Source organism: Hydra vulgaris, chromosome 10, assembly GCF_038396675.1.
Source record: "Hydra vulgaris chromosome 10, alternate assembly HydraT2T_AEP".
In the NCBI taxonomy this organism is placed as follows: domain Eukaryota; kingdom Metazoa; phylum Cnidaria; class Hydrozoa; order Anthoathecata; family Hydridae; genus Hydra; species Hydra vulgaris.
Genome location: NC_088929.1, coordinates 48,251,937 through 48,269,792, shown reverse-complemented (window position 1 = coordinate 48,269,792; position 17,856 = coordinate 48,251,937). Strand labels below are relative to the sequence as shown.

Here is a 17,856-nt window from a genome sequence, read left to right as displayed (position 1 = left end):
TACCCAAGGGCCATCACGAAGAAAATCACGGAAAGAGTTTCAGTCAGCTTTAAGGTAGTTGAAAGAGGTACGATGATAGAGGGATTCAGATGATGAAGAAGAATGAGATAATAGTTTTAGAGAAATCAAACTGTGATCAGAAGCACCTAAGGGTGAATGTGGAGTAACTGAGCACTGACTAGGATCAGAAACAAGACATAAGTCGAGTAGAGAAGGTAAATGATTCTAGTTGTCTGGAAAGCGAGTTGAAAAGTTGACTATTTGAGTTAAGGATTGAGAAAGGCAAAAGTTGTGGATTTTAATGCCTGCAGAGTCACTGATACTAGATCCAAACCATTCAGTGTGATCAGCATTAAAGTCACCAACAACAACAATATTGGCTGATGGATAAATAGAGAGGACTTGGTCAATATGATCAGAAATAACATCAAAAATTCCGAACAAAGAGAAAGGCAATAGAGTGAAATGGTGCTAAACGAAAGTACATAAAAAAATAGTCTGTGGATTCGAACCTAGTTTCCCAACGGGTGATGAGACAGCCGAACTCAAATTAGTCTCACAAAGAGCAAGTAGGTCTTGTGAACTTTGCAAGAGATAAGACTCAACAGAAGTAAAGTTACTTCGAAGACCACGAATATTAGTGAATGATAGATTTAGAGAACTTGGTGATTACGATGGTTTTTTGTGCTTTATAGCTTTTGGTACTTTATTCATTCTTAAATTTGTTAAAGAACTTGACTCAAATATAGTACTCAGTACACAGTTTAATAGCCCAACCAATTGTCTTATTACTATTAATAAACCCTAAGCTGCAAGTATGGGCTCTAAATGTGGCCTTGGCAATGCACACCAAAAGTACAAACAGGGACACCATCCATGCGCAAAATGGCATTGTTAATACTTTGATATTTTTAGCTGTTGATGGAATCAACCGCTCTAAGAGCTACCACAGAGATTGAGAAACCTGACTACCAGCCGGCCTTAGAGCCATAAAACTGAGTTTTAGAGCTGTATCCTCATTAGGAGACAATAGAATAAGTTGCCTAGTCATAAAAACAGAGACACAAGCAAAACCTATGCATTGAGTCAAGAAGATCCAGCATTCAACATCCTAAACTGGAAACAATGTATTAAAAATATATCTGCGCCAGCCTAATAGATGAAGAAGGGGTGTGAGGCTGGTCAACAGATAGAATCTGTTTACTCCTTAATTTAATGCCAAAAATATTAAGCATTTTAATTTCATTCTATAAAAACAATGTGTAATGAACATAATTGCAATTTTTTAAAAATATTACCCAAAAAAAGTTATAGTTGCAACTATACATCATAAATTTAAATTATTAAGGTGCTAGAACATATTTCTTGGTTTTTCACAAAAAAAAACTGGTCAATTAAGTTTATGGAATTACAAATACATTTCAATCAAATACAAACAAAAATATTTAAGAAATATTTAATCAAATCAAATACAATATGAATACAATTACGCCACTTTAGCCTACAATCACCAAATACATATATGACCCCCTGAATGATATTGTAAATATTAATAAGCAGAAATAACTATAATATAAAAAATGACACATGAAAAAAATAGTAGTAAATGTAACTATAGTGAAGTTTATAATTAAACAAATACTTTATAATAATAAATCTAGTAAGAGTAAAAAACAAAAACATATTAACAATAAAAAACAAATATATAATAATAAATGAAAATAAATAAAACCTAAAACTTCCACAATATCTCATCAAAAACAAAAGTACTTGGAAAATAAAAATAGATAAAAAGTACAAGAAACTATAGAATAGTAGAAAAAACTAGACAACTAAAGAGTAAAAGAACTTATTAAGACAACTATAGCAATAAAAATTATAATTATTGTAAAAGTTATAACTAAACTTTTATATGCATAAAATGTTAATCTTATAAGGATTTACTATAATCAACACTATATATTTTTAAAATGAACACTTCAATCCTGAACTTAATTAAGAAATAATGAAAAAAGCCAAAGAAATTAATTTATGTTGTAATAGATGAACTTATTGCTTGGGTTTCACAGCCCCTGAAATCAACAATTAATTTAATCTAAATGGACTAAAATAGTTCTTTTATGAAAGCATTATATAGATTTTATGAGTACACTTATAGATGTTTTTCTTTTTTTAATTATATTAAAGCCAAAGTTTTGCAATTTATACAAGCTTCTTGTCAATGGAGGGGGTTATAAATTTTACAGTCACTACTTTAAAATAAAAAAAATATTTTGATTAAATTTGAATTCTGCAAATAATTTTTGTAGCTAATTTAAGATATATGTTGTTGTTGTATTTCTCATATAGGGTCTAAAGATATTCTCCTCTTTTGTTGTTGTATTTCTCATATAGAGTCAATATAAAATGGTAAAAAATTAAGTGTTATTTTGATTCACAACCACTAATTTTTTTTTTAATGTTAATCCACCTTCTCAAGGCCAAGAAGGTCACTACAGTGAAGGAGGTTACTTTTTTAGTTGTAGACACAACCCTCTCTCAACTCTATAACTCTGAAACAAAAACTTTGACAAACAAGGCTGCTGCATGGAGAAAAAAGTTGAGTGCTGTACTACCAAAGACATGGGGGGATTGAACCCAAAACTTCTTGCTTGTAAGATGAGCACTTAACCACTACACCACTACTGGATTATGAAAATGCCTTACATGAACATGTAAACAAAATTGCAATCAATTGTAATACTAGACCAGAGTGTGTAGTAGTCTTCTCATCGTTTATGTGGAAGTTTGAGCAGAAGTTTATTAGCAGTTATGATATGGCCTGCTTTATAAGCATGATAAATGTACACTATTAATAATACACATGAGTTTTTACATCATAGTTAGTAAGTGTTGAATGTGAGGTTTGTGACAATACGAGTATACACAACCTGTATATCATATGCAAACACTTACAAAAGAATTTATAAATACATAAACATACATATATACACGCATACCACCACGGGGATATGCATACATATACACATGCACATTATTGGACTAACATACATACATAAACACTCACATACATAAATACAAATGTGTGTACATACATATAATCGGAAGCATCTTCAATCTTTTCTTCTCAAAGAAAACTTTGAAGATGCTATGCCTATAGTTAAAAAGTATGGTACCAGATTTTTTTATTACTTTTACTAGCAACCCAAAATGGCACAAGATAACTGAAAACTTATATCCAGGCAGACAGCAAATGATAGACCTGACTTGGTTACTCAAGTATTTAAACTCAAATTAAAGAACCTCCTTAATGATATTTTTAAGTATGGTATGTTAGGAAAAGTTGTAACACAAGCTCAGGTTATTAATTTCAAAAGTGTAGTTTGCCACATCTTCATATTTTACTTAACTATGCAAATGATGATAAGCTAATGATGGCAAAATGATGAAACAGCACAGAATATCAATAATTTAATATCTGCAGAAATTCCAGATCAGATTGTTGATTGTTAACTTTATAATGTTATTAAAATATGGGATACTGAATCCAAATGGTCCATGCATAAAAGATGGGGTATGCAGCAAAGATTATCCTAAAGAATTTAATGCCAACACATTCATTATTACCAATGGTTATCCACGCATCATGATAATGGGTTGGTTATCAACATTAAAGACAAAAATGTAGATAACCGTTGGGTGGTACCTTATATTCCTATAATATAAAATAAATATCAAGGAAGAAATATCAAAATATTAAGGCAAGTTAGTTTGTTTTTGCTTGACGAGAAATCCATTATTCTCAAACGCGCTTTAAATGCAATCGATGGTTGTTAAAAGAAGGTTGCAACAACAACTTTCTGTTTGGAAGAAAACTCTTTTTGGTGGTGACTTAAAGCAAATATCTATATATTATATTTTATACTTGTGAAAAGAGGACAACCACCTGAAGTTGCAGAATAATGTATAAAATGTTGTTTACAATAGCAATGGATACAGAAGTTTGTATTAACTGAAAATATGAGAGTACGTGATGGGGAAGAAGAATTTTCCCAATGGCTATTGAAACATGATAGTGGTACCTATCAAGGAGAAAGATTCTTTTAAAAGGATGTATTGAAATACTGCATCAGTGCATTATTGGAGAAAACAACTCAATTGTTTAAAAGATATTTGGAGATGCTGAACAAGATCATTATTCTAAACGTGACATTTTAACCTGTCACTTGAAGGTGTCATTTTAACACTAATGTGGATTCATGATCAATCAATGAAGAAGCGCTTGAACGTCAACATGAAGAGGACAAAACATATTGCTTATAAAAGTGCTGATAAAATTGAGACTGACCGCCTTGATGAAAGAAATAATTTTCCTGTTGAGTATTTGAATAGCTTAACTCCTTCGGGTATGGCTCTTTATTGAAAATTTGTTGTGTATTTATGCTACTTAGAAATTTAGATCTTAAAGCTGGGTTATGCAATGGCACTCAAATGAAAGTTTGTGCTCTCCAAAACAATAGATGCCAATGTTTTGACAAGCATTTCTGGAAGTAAACTGGTATTTGTTCCTCGAATTCATTTGGCTCCATCAGATTCTAATTTACCTTTTTCGAAAACGCTTTTTGTTCTAAAACGCTGTCAGTTTTATTAAATGACAATCAATAAAAGCCAAGGTCAAACGTTTGATAGAGTTAGTAATTATCTAAAAAAACCATGTTTCTATTATAGTCAATTGTATATTGCGTGTTCAAGTACAAGGGTGTTTATTAGTTTGTTTTTAAAATTAATTGACATCCCATTTAAGGTATGGTAGATAAAAAATGCAACACAGATAATGTTCTTAATTCATAGTTTTAAAGTTGTATCTTTTTTAATTTTTGTAAACATTTATTGTTTGTAGATTAAGAGTACATGTTTTATGCATAATTTTGTTTATTATTTGTAATATTTTCATATTTATTTAAAATTGTATTAGTCATATGTGTTGATATGTGTTTATAAAATTGTGTTATATATTTTGTTTATAATTGTGTTATAATAATAAATAAATAAAAATGTGTTATAATAATATTTATAATAATTATATTATGTGTTTATATCTGTTATATAAAATTACATATGTTTATTAGCCAATCCCATAATTTTTTTTCAACAACCAATTTATATGCAGAGTGGTAATAAGTGGCGTAGAGATCATACTTATATTTAAAAAAAAAAATTTATATATATATATATATATATATATATATATATATATATATATATATATATATATATATATATATATATGTATATATATAAATGTATATATATAAATGTATATATACATATATATATATATATATATATGTATATAAATACTTTACTTGCTGGTTACATCATATATACATATATATGTGTGTGTGTGTATATATATATATATATATATATATATATATATATATATATATATATATATATATATATATATATATATACATATTTGGATATATATATATATATATATATATATATATATATATATATATATATATATATATATATATATATATGTATATATATAAATGTATATATATAAATGTTTATATATATATATATATATATATATGTATATATATATATATATATATATATATATACATATATATATATATATACATATATATATATTAGGGCTGTTCATGTGAACACAGGAAAAAAAAATTTTTCTCGGATTTGAATGCATAGTTGTTTATTTTGTGCCATTTGACATAGTAATTGACTGTGGAAAAAATCTTTCCAATCAGATAATGTTTAGGGGGTGCTCAATGACCATAAAGTTTTACGAAAAACGTCAAAAACATGTAAAAAGTTCCAAAGTTCCAAAAATTTCTAGAACCTGGTTAGTTAGATTTTTTCCACTGAAATATTGTCTGATTGCGTGCTATATAGATTAATTAAAGTGCAGCAGATTAACTGTCATCAGGGCACCAGACTAAAAAATGTCTGCTAGTGTTTAAAACAACTGTGTTTATATCATTTTGTTAAAATTTGTATTCATAATTTTAATACTATTATTTAACTCAATTTAGAATTTGTTCAAACAGAATAAAAAGGTTTACAAGTATAAATATTATTTTTATTTGGAATTTCAGTTTGACAACAAATGTATTAATATTTTGATAGTACCTAACCTTAGTAACCTATTACAGAAAACTAGCATGGTAGTCTGGTAGTGCATTGTTTGTTATTAAGTGCAGATAATAATAATTTCTAATTTGAAAATATTTATTTAATTTCTTTAGTAATAATTATTATAATATATTGCTGCAGCTGCATAAACCAACAACTGAATGATAAGTTTGTATAATATGGTATTGAGTTTTGATTTTCTCATAATATTTCAGTTATCATTGAAATGGCAGCATCATCTCGTGTTGCTATCTCTACACGACTTCAAACCAAAATCTTTTTAATTGGACAACCAGAGCCAAATCTTCCAGATAAAGTTCTTCCCTTAACATCTGATGTTTTAAAAACATTTTTTTATCATCTTAATTCAACCAAAAAGTCAGTGCCTGAAAGTCTTAAAACAACTGTTGATGAACTGATTATTATTTGGAATAAAGCCCGTATTCCGACAGCATTTCATCAGAATGTAGTCTTAAAGTTGAAAACTTTAGTCCAGGAATTTAAATTAATAAAAAAAAAAAAATCCAGATTGTCAGATTCTCAGAAATCGAGAGAGAAACCATTTACAGACACCATTGGCCTACTTTTTGACATTGCCCACAAGGATGCTAAAACCATGATCAGAATTGAAGAAGATAAAGAATTTTTATTGGATCAGAGATGTCAGAGAAAAATGGTGATGTTTGGAGAGGACAAAGAACTTTCAAAATTAGAAGAAAGAAATGAAGCAAGGAAACAAGCAGAGAGAGAACGAAAGCTAAAAGAAGAGCAAAGACAATCTGGTGCGAGTGCAATAGCTCCTGTTATTGAACCTTTACATGACGAAAGTTATAGTGATGACAACGATAACGATGCTGTTGATAATGACAAAATGGTTGATAGAGATTTTGAGATAGAAATCCCTGTTTATTACAGACAACAAGTCAGTAAAGCAAGTTCTTCAGGGTCAGCTGAATCAAGTTTAGCAAGTACTCCAAAACGACAATGTATCTTAGATACAATTCTTGACTCGCCTGATGTTTCATCAACATTAGACAGAATTAATCTATCTGACACAAAATTTACTATACTAGCAGCAGCAATTGCAAGGGCTGGTGGACAGAACCTCGATGATGGATCATTGTCACGTTCTACAGTCCGTAGAAAACGAACCTATCATCGATAAAATATTGAAGCCACTGTTCGAACTGAATTCTGCGATTTGGACAAACCACCATTAATCGTCCACTGGGATGGCAAACTGATGATAGATCGTACAAATTCTGCAGCCCCTAAAGCAAATGTTGACCGGCTATCTGTAGGTGTGACAGGTCACAATGTTGACAAAATACTTGGAATAGCAAAACTATCAGCTGGAACTGGAGAAGCCCAAGCAAAAGCAGTTATTCATCTGCTTAATTTCTGGGACATAATTGGTGATGTTATTGGAATGAGTTTTGATACTACAGCCTCTAACACTGGCTCCAAAAATGGTGCATGTGTAGTTCTAGAGAAACATATAGGTAGAAATTTGTTATATTTCGCTTGCAGACACCATGTTAATGAGATCATAGTAGCAGGAGTGTTTGGATCACAATTTGGACCATCATCTGGTCCCAACATACCTCATTTCCAGAGATTTCAGCAATATTGGCCCAAAGTTAATCAAGGAAATTTTAAACCTCTGGATGACATTCGAATGAAAATACCCCTGGTGCAAGAACTACAAAATGAAGTGATTGCATTCCTCAAAGAAAACCTGCATGTTAAAATGCCAAGGGATGACTACAAAGAAATCATGGATCTCTGTCTGTTAATACTTGGAAAACTGCCTGATCAAGAAGAGAAAAATGATCATTTCAAGATCCCTGGTGCTTATCACATGGCTCGCTGGATGGCCAAGGTTATTTATTGTTTTAAGATTTATTTATTTCGTGAAGAGTTCAAGTTGACCACAAAAGAGGAAAAAAATCTCTGTGAATTTTGCTTATTTGCTAGTCTGGTTTATGTAAAATCTTGGATATCATGCACAAATGCCAGCGATGCTCCAGTTAATGACTTGTTTCTGTTTCAGCAACTTAAGCAGTTTGCAGTTGTGAATAAAACGATTTCCGAAGCAGCAGTCAAAAACTTTCAAAACCATTTGTGGTACCTTTCACCAGAATTGGTCCCACTAGCTTTGTTTTCAAACAAACTTCAAACGGAAGAGAAGCGAAAAATGATTTCCAACATGAAATTTCACGGTGAGAACTGGTCTGAAAGGTTGATCAAATTAAAGAACATTGAAAGTCTAGAGAAGAAATCTCTGGACATGCTGGTGACATCAGTTTCAGCAAGTGCGTTGCGGTCAATGAAGGTTGATATTGATTTTCTGTTCAACAACGATCCAGCTACCTGGAATGATTCCCCAGAATACCAAGAAGGAAAAAATTTAGTATATTCATTGAAAGTAGTAAATGATGCTGCCGAACGATCTGTGGCTTTAATGTCGATGTTTAATGAATCGATTACAAGGAATGAATCTGAAATGCAGAGGTTAATTCAGGTGGTTGAGGATCACAGAAAGCGAGTGCCAGATGCCAGAAAGTGTACTCTGAAGAGTTATAGTCCTCGCTAGCATTAACATTGCACGAACTATAGCATTACGATAATTAAATGTTAATTGCTCATATGTTTTTTTGTTTATAATTTGTATTTTAATCAATGACAAAGAGTCAAAAATCCTAGTGTTTTATTTTGGAAAAATTCTGATATAACAAAAACCGCAGAACTTTAGTCGTATTGCAGTATTTTATTTCATTAATTTCTCTGCTAATAAACCAGTCTAAAGTGGATGTGGATTGTAATTTGTATTCAGAATTTAATATTTAGAGATAATTAAAACTGATCAAATCTGAAAAATCTAATTAACCGGGTTTTAGAAATTTGTGGAACTTTGTTACTTTTTCCATGTTTTTCACATTTTTCGTAAAACTTTATGGTCATTGAGCACCCCCTAAACATTATCTGATTGGAAAGATTTTTTGCACAGTTAATTACTATGTCAAATGGCACAAAATAAACAACTATGCAATCAAATCTGAAAAAAAAATTTTTTTTGGACAGCCCTAATATATATATATGTATATATATATATATATATATATATATATATGCATATATATATACATATATATACATATATATGCATATATATATATATATATTAAATATTGTTTTATTTGCATTTTTACTTTTACTTTTTTAAGTATCATGTTAAGTAAAAACAATTAGTAAAAGTATTAGTAAATATCTTAGTAGTATTAAATACTTTACTTGCTGATTACATCATATATATATATATAATATATACAGGGCTCTGTATATATATATATATATATATATATATATATATATATATATATATATATATATATATATATATATATATATATATATATATATTATATATATATATATATATATATATATATATATATATATATATATATATATATATATATATATATATATATATATATATATATATATATATATATATATATATATATAGGTCAAATCATTATATTTCAACCAAGTTAAAGAAAACTTTGTGGGGAACCATCTCCGATTTTCCTGATTTTTACATATTATTATGTGCATCATGTAGATAGGTTAAATTTAATTTCAGTTAATTCAAGTTAAATTAAATTTAAGACCTCCTAATACAACGGTTCGGAAATTATAGCCTTACAAACATGACACAGTGGCCCCCCTCGATTTACAAATGGTCAAAACAAACTACTTTAGAGCTGTATAACTTTTTTCTCACTTTCAAGAAGTGTCTCATTTTTTCTAGAACTATTTTCTGGATAGTTCTCTCTTTAAAATAGTGGTTTTTATTAACTTGTGTTAAATTAGAAAAAAATTATGAACTATATGGCTTAATAATAGAACTTGAAGGTAAGTTAAAGATAAGTTGAAGAAGACTCAATTATATTGTTACTGTATTTTATAACAAAATCATTTTTTTATATTTGTTTTTCCTTTGATTTTTATTTCTGATTTTTTACATAATATAAAGTAAGTAATTGAAGATCAATAACTGAAATTATTTGGTGAACAATTTAAGAAGTTTTAAGACATTACTAATATTACATAATGCTAAAGAGAAGAATGAAAGCGATTATTTAAATAAATTAATATCGAAATATAAGAGATATTATGTTAAAAATATAACAATTACGAACTAATGTTGAAAAAATACAATTTTATACTAACACAACCCTCCCGCCCCTTCTTACTGCAGAGCTGTTACATGGAGTTAGGTTAATTTTTTTTTTTGCGATTTGATTTTTTTGTGCTAATTCGAGCTCTGATATATATATATAATATATATATATATATATATATATATATATATATATATATATATATATATATATATATATATATATATAATATACATATATTATATGTGTATATATATATATATATATATATATATATATATATATATATATATATATATATATATATATGTTTCAAGAAATATGAAAAACATATTCTTGTAAAACATCTTAAGAAAATATGTAAAAAAATAATTTTTAAATGTATTTTTTAAGATTCGGTGTTTGCAGTTAGATGTCAGAGCAGAACAAATTTTTAGAACCGTTCAATTTGTTTTTGTTATTGACTTATAGTCAATATTAAGGAGGCATTCACAGTAGCAGACTTCTTTTTTCTACTATTCTTCTTTTTTAATAGTGTTTTACAGCAACTCTTTATTTAAAGTAGCTTCTGAAGCTTCTCCAAGCTCATTACATGCTCTACATTATCTTGGATAAATTGTACTGTAATCAGTACAATTATCTAAATTGAACTTCTTATTACAATTCTTTTTTTTTAAAAAATAAGAAATACATTTTGTGTTTTAAGAAATAAATATCCCCCCACCCTTCAATCTATGTCTGAAAACAAGAAATTCATTTCTCGCTTTAGGCATATTTCCCACCTAGCAATTTTTCAATATTTCAAGGCAAGAAATATATCTTTTGTTTTAAGAAATAAATTTCTTAAACTATAGATTTACGATTTTACTGTGAGTTCTAATGAGTTTTTAGCTACTTTGAGAGATTTTAAAAGCTTTGAAATTCATTGTATGCAAAAACTGTGAGGGAGTCTCATCCACAGTCATTTTTTCAAACTATGACCTGGAATATCAAAAATTAACCTGTAGTCTGGTGAAATATACAGCTTAAGACTAAGAGGCTGGTTTTTATCAACGAAAACTGTTTTAAGAAGGATTTCAGCTTTGGTTCTATCCGTTTTTATATCTTTCTAAAACTCCCTTCAGGTTAAAAACTTTTTACCATTTTTTATGTAGTGATCAAGGTTAACACCTTGGATGGTTTTACTATGATTTAAATTTCAACTCTGCAGCAAGCTCATATTTAATATAATGGCACATCTGAGAATAGTCTCATTGATCTTAAAAGTGTAAATTAAAAATAAAGCAATGTATATAAAATAAGTTTTAAAATGACATCTAAAAACTTATTACATTTAACTTTGACAAGGTAAAACCAAAGTGCAATTTCTATCAATTTCCGTTCTAATATTTTTCTACCGATTTTAGGAAAATTCTTTAAGTGGAAAAAAAACTGCTTGAGAGTTATATCTTTGTCTTTTACATCTGACTTTAAATCTTTTTGTTTTAAACCATTTTTTTAAACAATCCATTACTTTTATAACATATACTATTCTTAAACAATATCAAATAAACAAAAATACCAAAACTTATGAAATTAAGTTTTACTTTAAAAAACGCAGAATCAGAAAAATTGCAGGTCAAAAACCACACTGCCCAGGAGAAAGAAATATAGTCAGCCAATCTGTTGATCTCCTTGAGTATTTTATAACTTATAATAAGAACCTCGCTGATTTTGGGGTATTGCAACTTGAATTTTATGTAGCAAAATGTCTTTGCCAAAAACATGGTGTGTGAAATAGCTCTATTTATGTTAATTTTTACCTAATGACCTGCTTTTCCACAAAAAATAGTTTCTACACTTCTTAAAAGTCTAAATGTAAAAAATTTTAAATTTTAATTAGAAACCTATATATTTTGTTTTTGTGCAAAGGTATTTTAGAGTTATTTAGTTTTATCTTTATCGTATTATTTCTTTACCTTTTATGGACTAGCAGATTCCAGCAAATTTTGAACAATGATAGAGCCTGCTTTTAGGTAGATGCCCTTAACATTTAGGTGATTAAATTGCAACAGCACTGTCTCCTTGCTTGCATCAATAACACCCTGTCTTAACAGTTTTATTTATAGCTACGGCTATATGAAGCTCTCCAATATGATGGCACAAGGTTTAAAAAAATAATATTTGGCCATGAAACTTAGCTAACCTTGCACAAGCCTCTTTTAAATAGCCAGTGTTTGAAGTGATTGAACTGTCTGAGATCAAAAGAATCTAAAAATTTTTAATTGGTGTGTATAGGGCAACGCCCTATACACACCATGTGTTTGATAATCATGTTTTTTTGAATTTTATAACGAACTTGGGCATTTTTAAAATACCACTAGTTAACAAATATAATAGTAATAAAAATGTGCTCAATCGGTACTGATAAAAAGTCTTCCATTCTTTGTAATGATGTAATTATATAGTTAATGATTTGTAAACTTCTATTCCCGTCGATTGTTTATAAATGTCCTTAAAAACTCATAACGTGTAAAAAAGTTAAAAATTAAAAAAGTGGCGCAAGTATAAATAGTCACCCAAAATAAAATAAATAAAAATTTCATTAAGAAAACATAACCTTGGGAACATTTTACAACACTCTGTGAATTAAAACTTGTTCATTAGGGTCAAAATTAAAATGGACTAATGTTTATATTATGTTCAGAGTTAAACAAGTTTTTGATAAATATGTATACGTGGTAATATGAGTTATAAACTTGTTTTATAAATGTGTTTTTTTATAATAGTGTAAAATGTATATTATCTAATGTGTATATAATTGTTATATAAAGTGATTATATATGTAATATAAGGTTAAATGAATATATTGTGATTATCGTTTGTATATATTAACATATATACAAACTATAATCACAATATATTCATTTAACCTAATATATATATATATATATATATATATATATATATATATATATATATATATATATATATATATATATATATATATATATATATATATATATATATATATATATATATATACACACATATAAACCATATATATAAACCATATGTATATATATATATATATATATAGGGAGAATGGAAAAAACGTTATGCCAACCACAAACGATCGTTTACACAAAAAATATTCAAAAGAGACTATGCTGTCAAAATATATTTGGGATCTAAAAGAAAAAAAGAAAAATTTTAATTTACAATGGTCTATTATAAAATCTGCCCCTACCTATAATAACATTTCAAAAAAATGTATGCTATGTTTGCAAGAAAAATTTATTAAATAAAAAATCTGAATTAATTTTATAGATGTAGGCACGAAAATAAATACCTCTTAAAATATTATAAAAACAAATGACCAAATTAAACTATCCTCATTCCAAAGAAATTTATTTAATAATTACTTTCTGTAACTTCCCGTTAACCAAAAAATATAGTAATTGAAAATTTTTTTATAATAATTTATAACTTCCTGTAAAATATATTTTTTTTTAAATTGAATTTTTTTTGAGATTTAGTAACTCTTCCTGATGATCCAGCAATGGTGAAACTTAAAGTTGAAGAAAAAAGTTAGATAAGTGTTTTTTACTAATTTTATATATATATATATATATGTGTGTGTGTGTGTGTGTGCGTGTGTGTGTGTGTGTGTGTGTGTGTGTGTGTATATATATATATATATATATATATATATATATATAAATATATAAATATATATATATATTTTATATTAATATTTTACAAGCTGATGATGCTGGTGTCCATAACCCAGTGAAAATTTCTCAAAATAAATTATTATTTGTATTAAGAGAATTTGTTTGATGTTTTCTTATTAATTATTAACACTCTTATACACAATGTCTACAATCAAATCATATATATATACATATATATGGTTTATATATATATATATATATATATATATATATATATATATATATATATATATATATATATATATATTTATATATATACATGTAATATAAGGTTAAACAAATATATTGTGATTATAATTTGTATATATGCTAATATTATTTCCATGTTATGTCATTTCTATGTTTTGAAAGTGGTGTAACTTGGCAAGCAAGTAGAGCAAGATTTGTCAATCTTGCCAGCCAAGTGATGTACTTACAGCAGAGAGGTGACTCAGCACTGCTTAGTGTCAAATAGGGTTATTGCTTTTTTGTAATGTCTTGTGTTGATAGACATTTGGCTTATCTTTATGTTGGTGTCTATTGTTAAAAACGATTAATAGTTTCATTGTTGTAACTCACTGCTTTTAATCATTTACTAAAAGCCAAGACAAGTCATTTTCCCATAAATAAAATTTGTTTATATCTAAATTGATTACTTGTCTTTAGCGCTGTTTATTACATGGTTTTACAATAAATATTTTGGAACCATGAACTATTTTCTAATATGAAATTTCTAATAAAAGCTAATATGAATAACGATATTTACCAACTACTACTCCCGTATCACAACAGCTTATCTCTATCAGGTACATTGATTTCCAATTTTCATATGGGATGTTTTTCTTAGTATTTACATATTCATTGCACTTCTTATTTTAGATTTATCATTTTTGGTATCTAATTTTATGTAAACATTTGTTTGAAAAGCATTCATTATTTTTGATAATATATGTTTATGTAACCAATTAGTTTAGCCTGCATTTAACACAATAAAGAAATTTCTCTTAACCGCACTAAGCAATTGCCTATTTTAAAATAAATGTATTTAATAATCCAGTTTTGGACACACAACCTGTTTTACTTGGGACCATTTTCTGTATTGCCAGAGTGTTTAAAACAATTCCTGTAAGTTATCCGATTGTAACTGTGCGTTATCGGATTGTAACGGTTATCTGTTTTAACTAACAGCCTCTTTTACAAATAAGATGATAATAATAAAAAAATTTATATTAATTGCTTTTTTGCTTTAAACCTATATTCATTTTATCAAATAAAATAAGACTTAATATAGATTATTATATAATAAAACAGATAATTTGAATAAAAAGTGTATTTATATCAAAATAGTAAAGTTTGTATAAATAAACAAAAAAAAAAAGAAAATTACCTGATAAAATCACCTTTACTTTTTCAGAATAAAAACGTTTTCCATTATTTTCAATCACACATTGATAAAAACCTTGGTTAGAAATACCAATGTTTTTTATAAGCAGACCTCCAGCAGTAAATCCATGCAATAGGTAATTATCTTTTAAGCTTCCTTGTGTTATTTGTAAATTTTGCTGATCATTTGCTAAAGGTTGTAATACTGTAATTCCATCTTTTAACCAATAACTTTTAACAAATTCAAAAGGAGATAAATATATCATGCTATTGATTAGAACATTGCCTTCCAATGTTACAATGTTAGAGCCCAATGTTGGCTTGCTTAAAAACATTGTATCAGGATCTGTAAAACACTTTTAAATAACAATTGTAGAAAAAAAAAACATTGATAAAAACATTCAAAATCAGAAAAACTAAATAATTTAATTTATTACCTTTAGTTAATAATATAAATATAAAATTATAACTTCTGATATAAAATTATTATATTAAAAATGATAAAATGATTACCAAAACACACATCAAAATTGATATGCAAATAATCAAGGTCACTATTGCAATTAGGTTTTTGTTGAGATATGCTAAGCCACTCGCTGTACTTTGTTAAGCAATTTGATGTACAAATATATCTAATTAAATATTTTAATTTTGGCTCTGATATTTGAGAAAAAATATTTATTTGATCAAATTTATGTCCAAAAATTGTCACATGAATCTCAGTTACAATTCCATACGAAACATTTAATGGTATACTTAAAGTTGGCTTTACTTGCACTTTGCTCGAGGTAAAAGAATATATTTCTTCACTGTTGTTATAAAATGTGGCATTAAAACTAACATATTCAAAAACGTTTAAAATGGGTGAAGAATCAATTTCCAAAGAAATTATACGTTCTAAAGGATATAAAAGAAAAATAAACTTTTTTGTTTCGTTGACTCTGACTGAAGTAATACTTGTATAGTTGACACAATTGGTGACAACATATTGATAATTTGCAGTTGAACGATAACAACGATCTGTAATTAGAAGTTGTAAAGGAACATTAAGACTTCGCATTGGATAAACTGAGATGTCTACTACGCTGACATAAAAAAGTATGCTGGTGTTAGAATATAGTTTGCCAAAAATACCACTACTTGTATATATCTTACCAGTTGTACTGTTAATGCAAAAATCACCTAATGTCATTGAACAGTTGGAAGGAAAAACAACATCATTACTTAAAACTCTAAAGGCTTCAATTGCATTTATTGAAAACTCTACTGGATTTTTATTATAAATATACATTGAGTAATTTCCAGGAATTACTTCAGTAAAAATATAATCATCATTAAGATCAATATAAAAGTTTGTCTGAGTTTGCGTGGGTCCAACATTATCTAGAATAAAAAAACTTTTATTCAAATTTTAAAATATAAAATAAATAATAACTATTGTAACACTATCTATAAAAAAATCTTTTAATCAAGTTTTGCAATTATTATATTTTTTTATTCTTCTACAAACATTTTAGAAACTAAAAACAAAAAGCATTGTGTGAAATAAGAATTATTTTAGAGGATTTTATGAAACATTTTTTGTTTCTCAATTTCTCAAAAAATCTTTTGTCTTAATACAACATAAACTTAGCATAAGAATAAACTTAGCATAAGAACATCTTAATTGTAACATCAAGACACCATGCTGTCAAAATACATATAGGAACTAAAAGATAAAAGAAATGATTATTTTGTTTTAAATTGGTCCATCCTTAAAGCAGCACCTGCATATAATAAAATTTCCAAAAAATGCATATTATACCTAAAAGAAAAGTTTGAAATATCTTGACAAGCAAACAAAGAATGTTTATTAAATAAAAAACCAGAATTGATTTCTAAATGCAGACATGAAAAAAAAATTCTCTTAAAAAATGTTATTAATAATAAAATTCCATTAAAAAAAATATATTAAAAAAAAAGGCAGAAGTAAACAATGCTGAGAAAGATTTTTATAGGTCAACACTTTTAGGTCCAATGCCAACCCTAACTCTGAGGGATGTATTTATATATATATATATATATATATATATATATATATATATATATATATATATATATATATATATATATATATATATATATATATATATATATATATATATATATATATATATATATATATATATATATATATATATATATATATGTATGTATATGTATATGTATATATATATATATATATATATATGTATATATGTATATACATACAAATATGTGTGTGTATATATATATATATATATATATATATATATATATATATATATATATATATATATATATATATATATATATATATATATATATGTAAATTAGGCTAACAAATTGAAATAAACATAAATTTAAAAATAGTGAATTTTCTTGATGTCACATTTAAC

General features: G+C 27.0%; 1 protein-coding gene across 4 annotated transcripts in view; it reads right to left on the bottom strand.

The window, feature by feature from the left end:
- The window catches only part of LOC105845287 (uncharacterized), a 129,047-nt gene that overhangs the window by 65,110 nt on the left and 46,081 nt on the right, over positions 1 to 17,856 (bottom strand). For all 4 annotated transcript variants that reach the window (XR_010641309.1, XM_065808187.1, XM_065808186.1 and 1 more), the window contains exons 6-7: positions 15,953 to 16,822; positions 15,444 to 15,785 (exon numbers count right to left, since the gene is read on the bottom strand). Coding sequence is in view for 3 of the 4 variants with exons in the window: in XM_065808187.1 (XP_065664259.1) it covers positions 15,444 to 15,785; positions 15,953 to 16,822 (1,212 nt within the window). In the remaining variant the exon portion in view is untranslated. The remainder of the gene's footprint in view (positions 1 to 15,443; positions 15,786 to 15,952; positions 16,823 to 17,856) is intronic.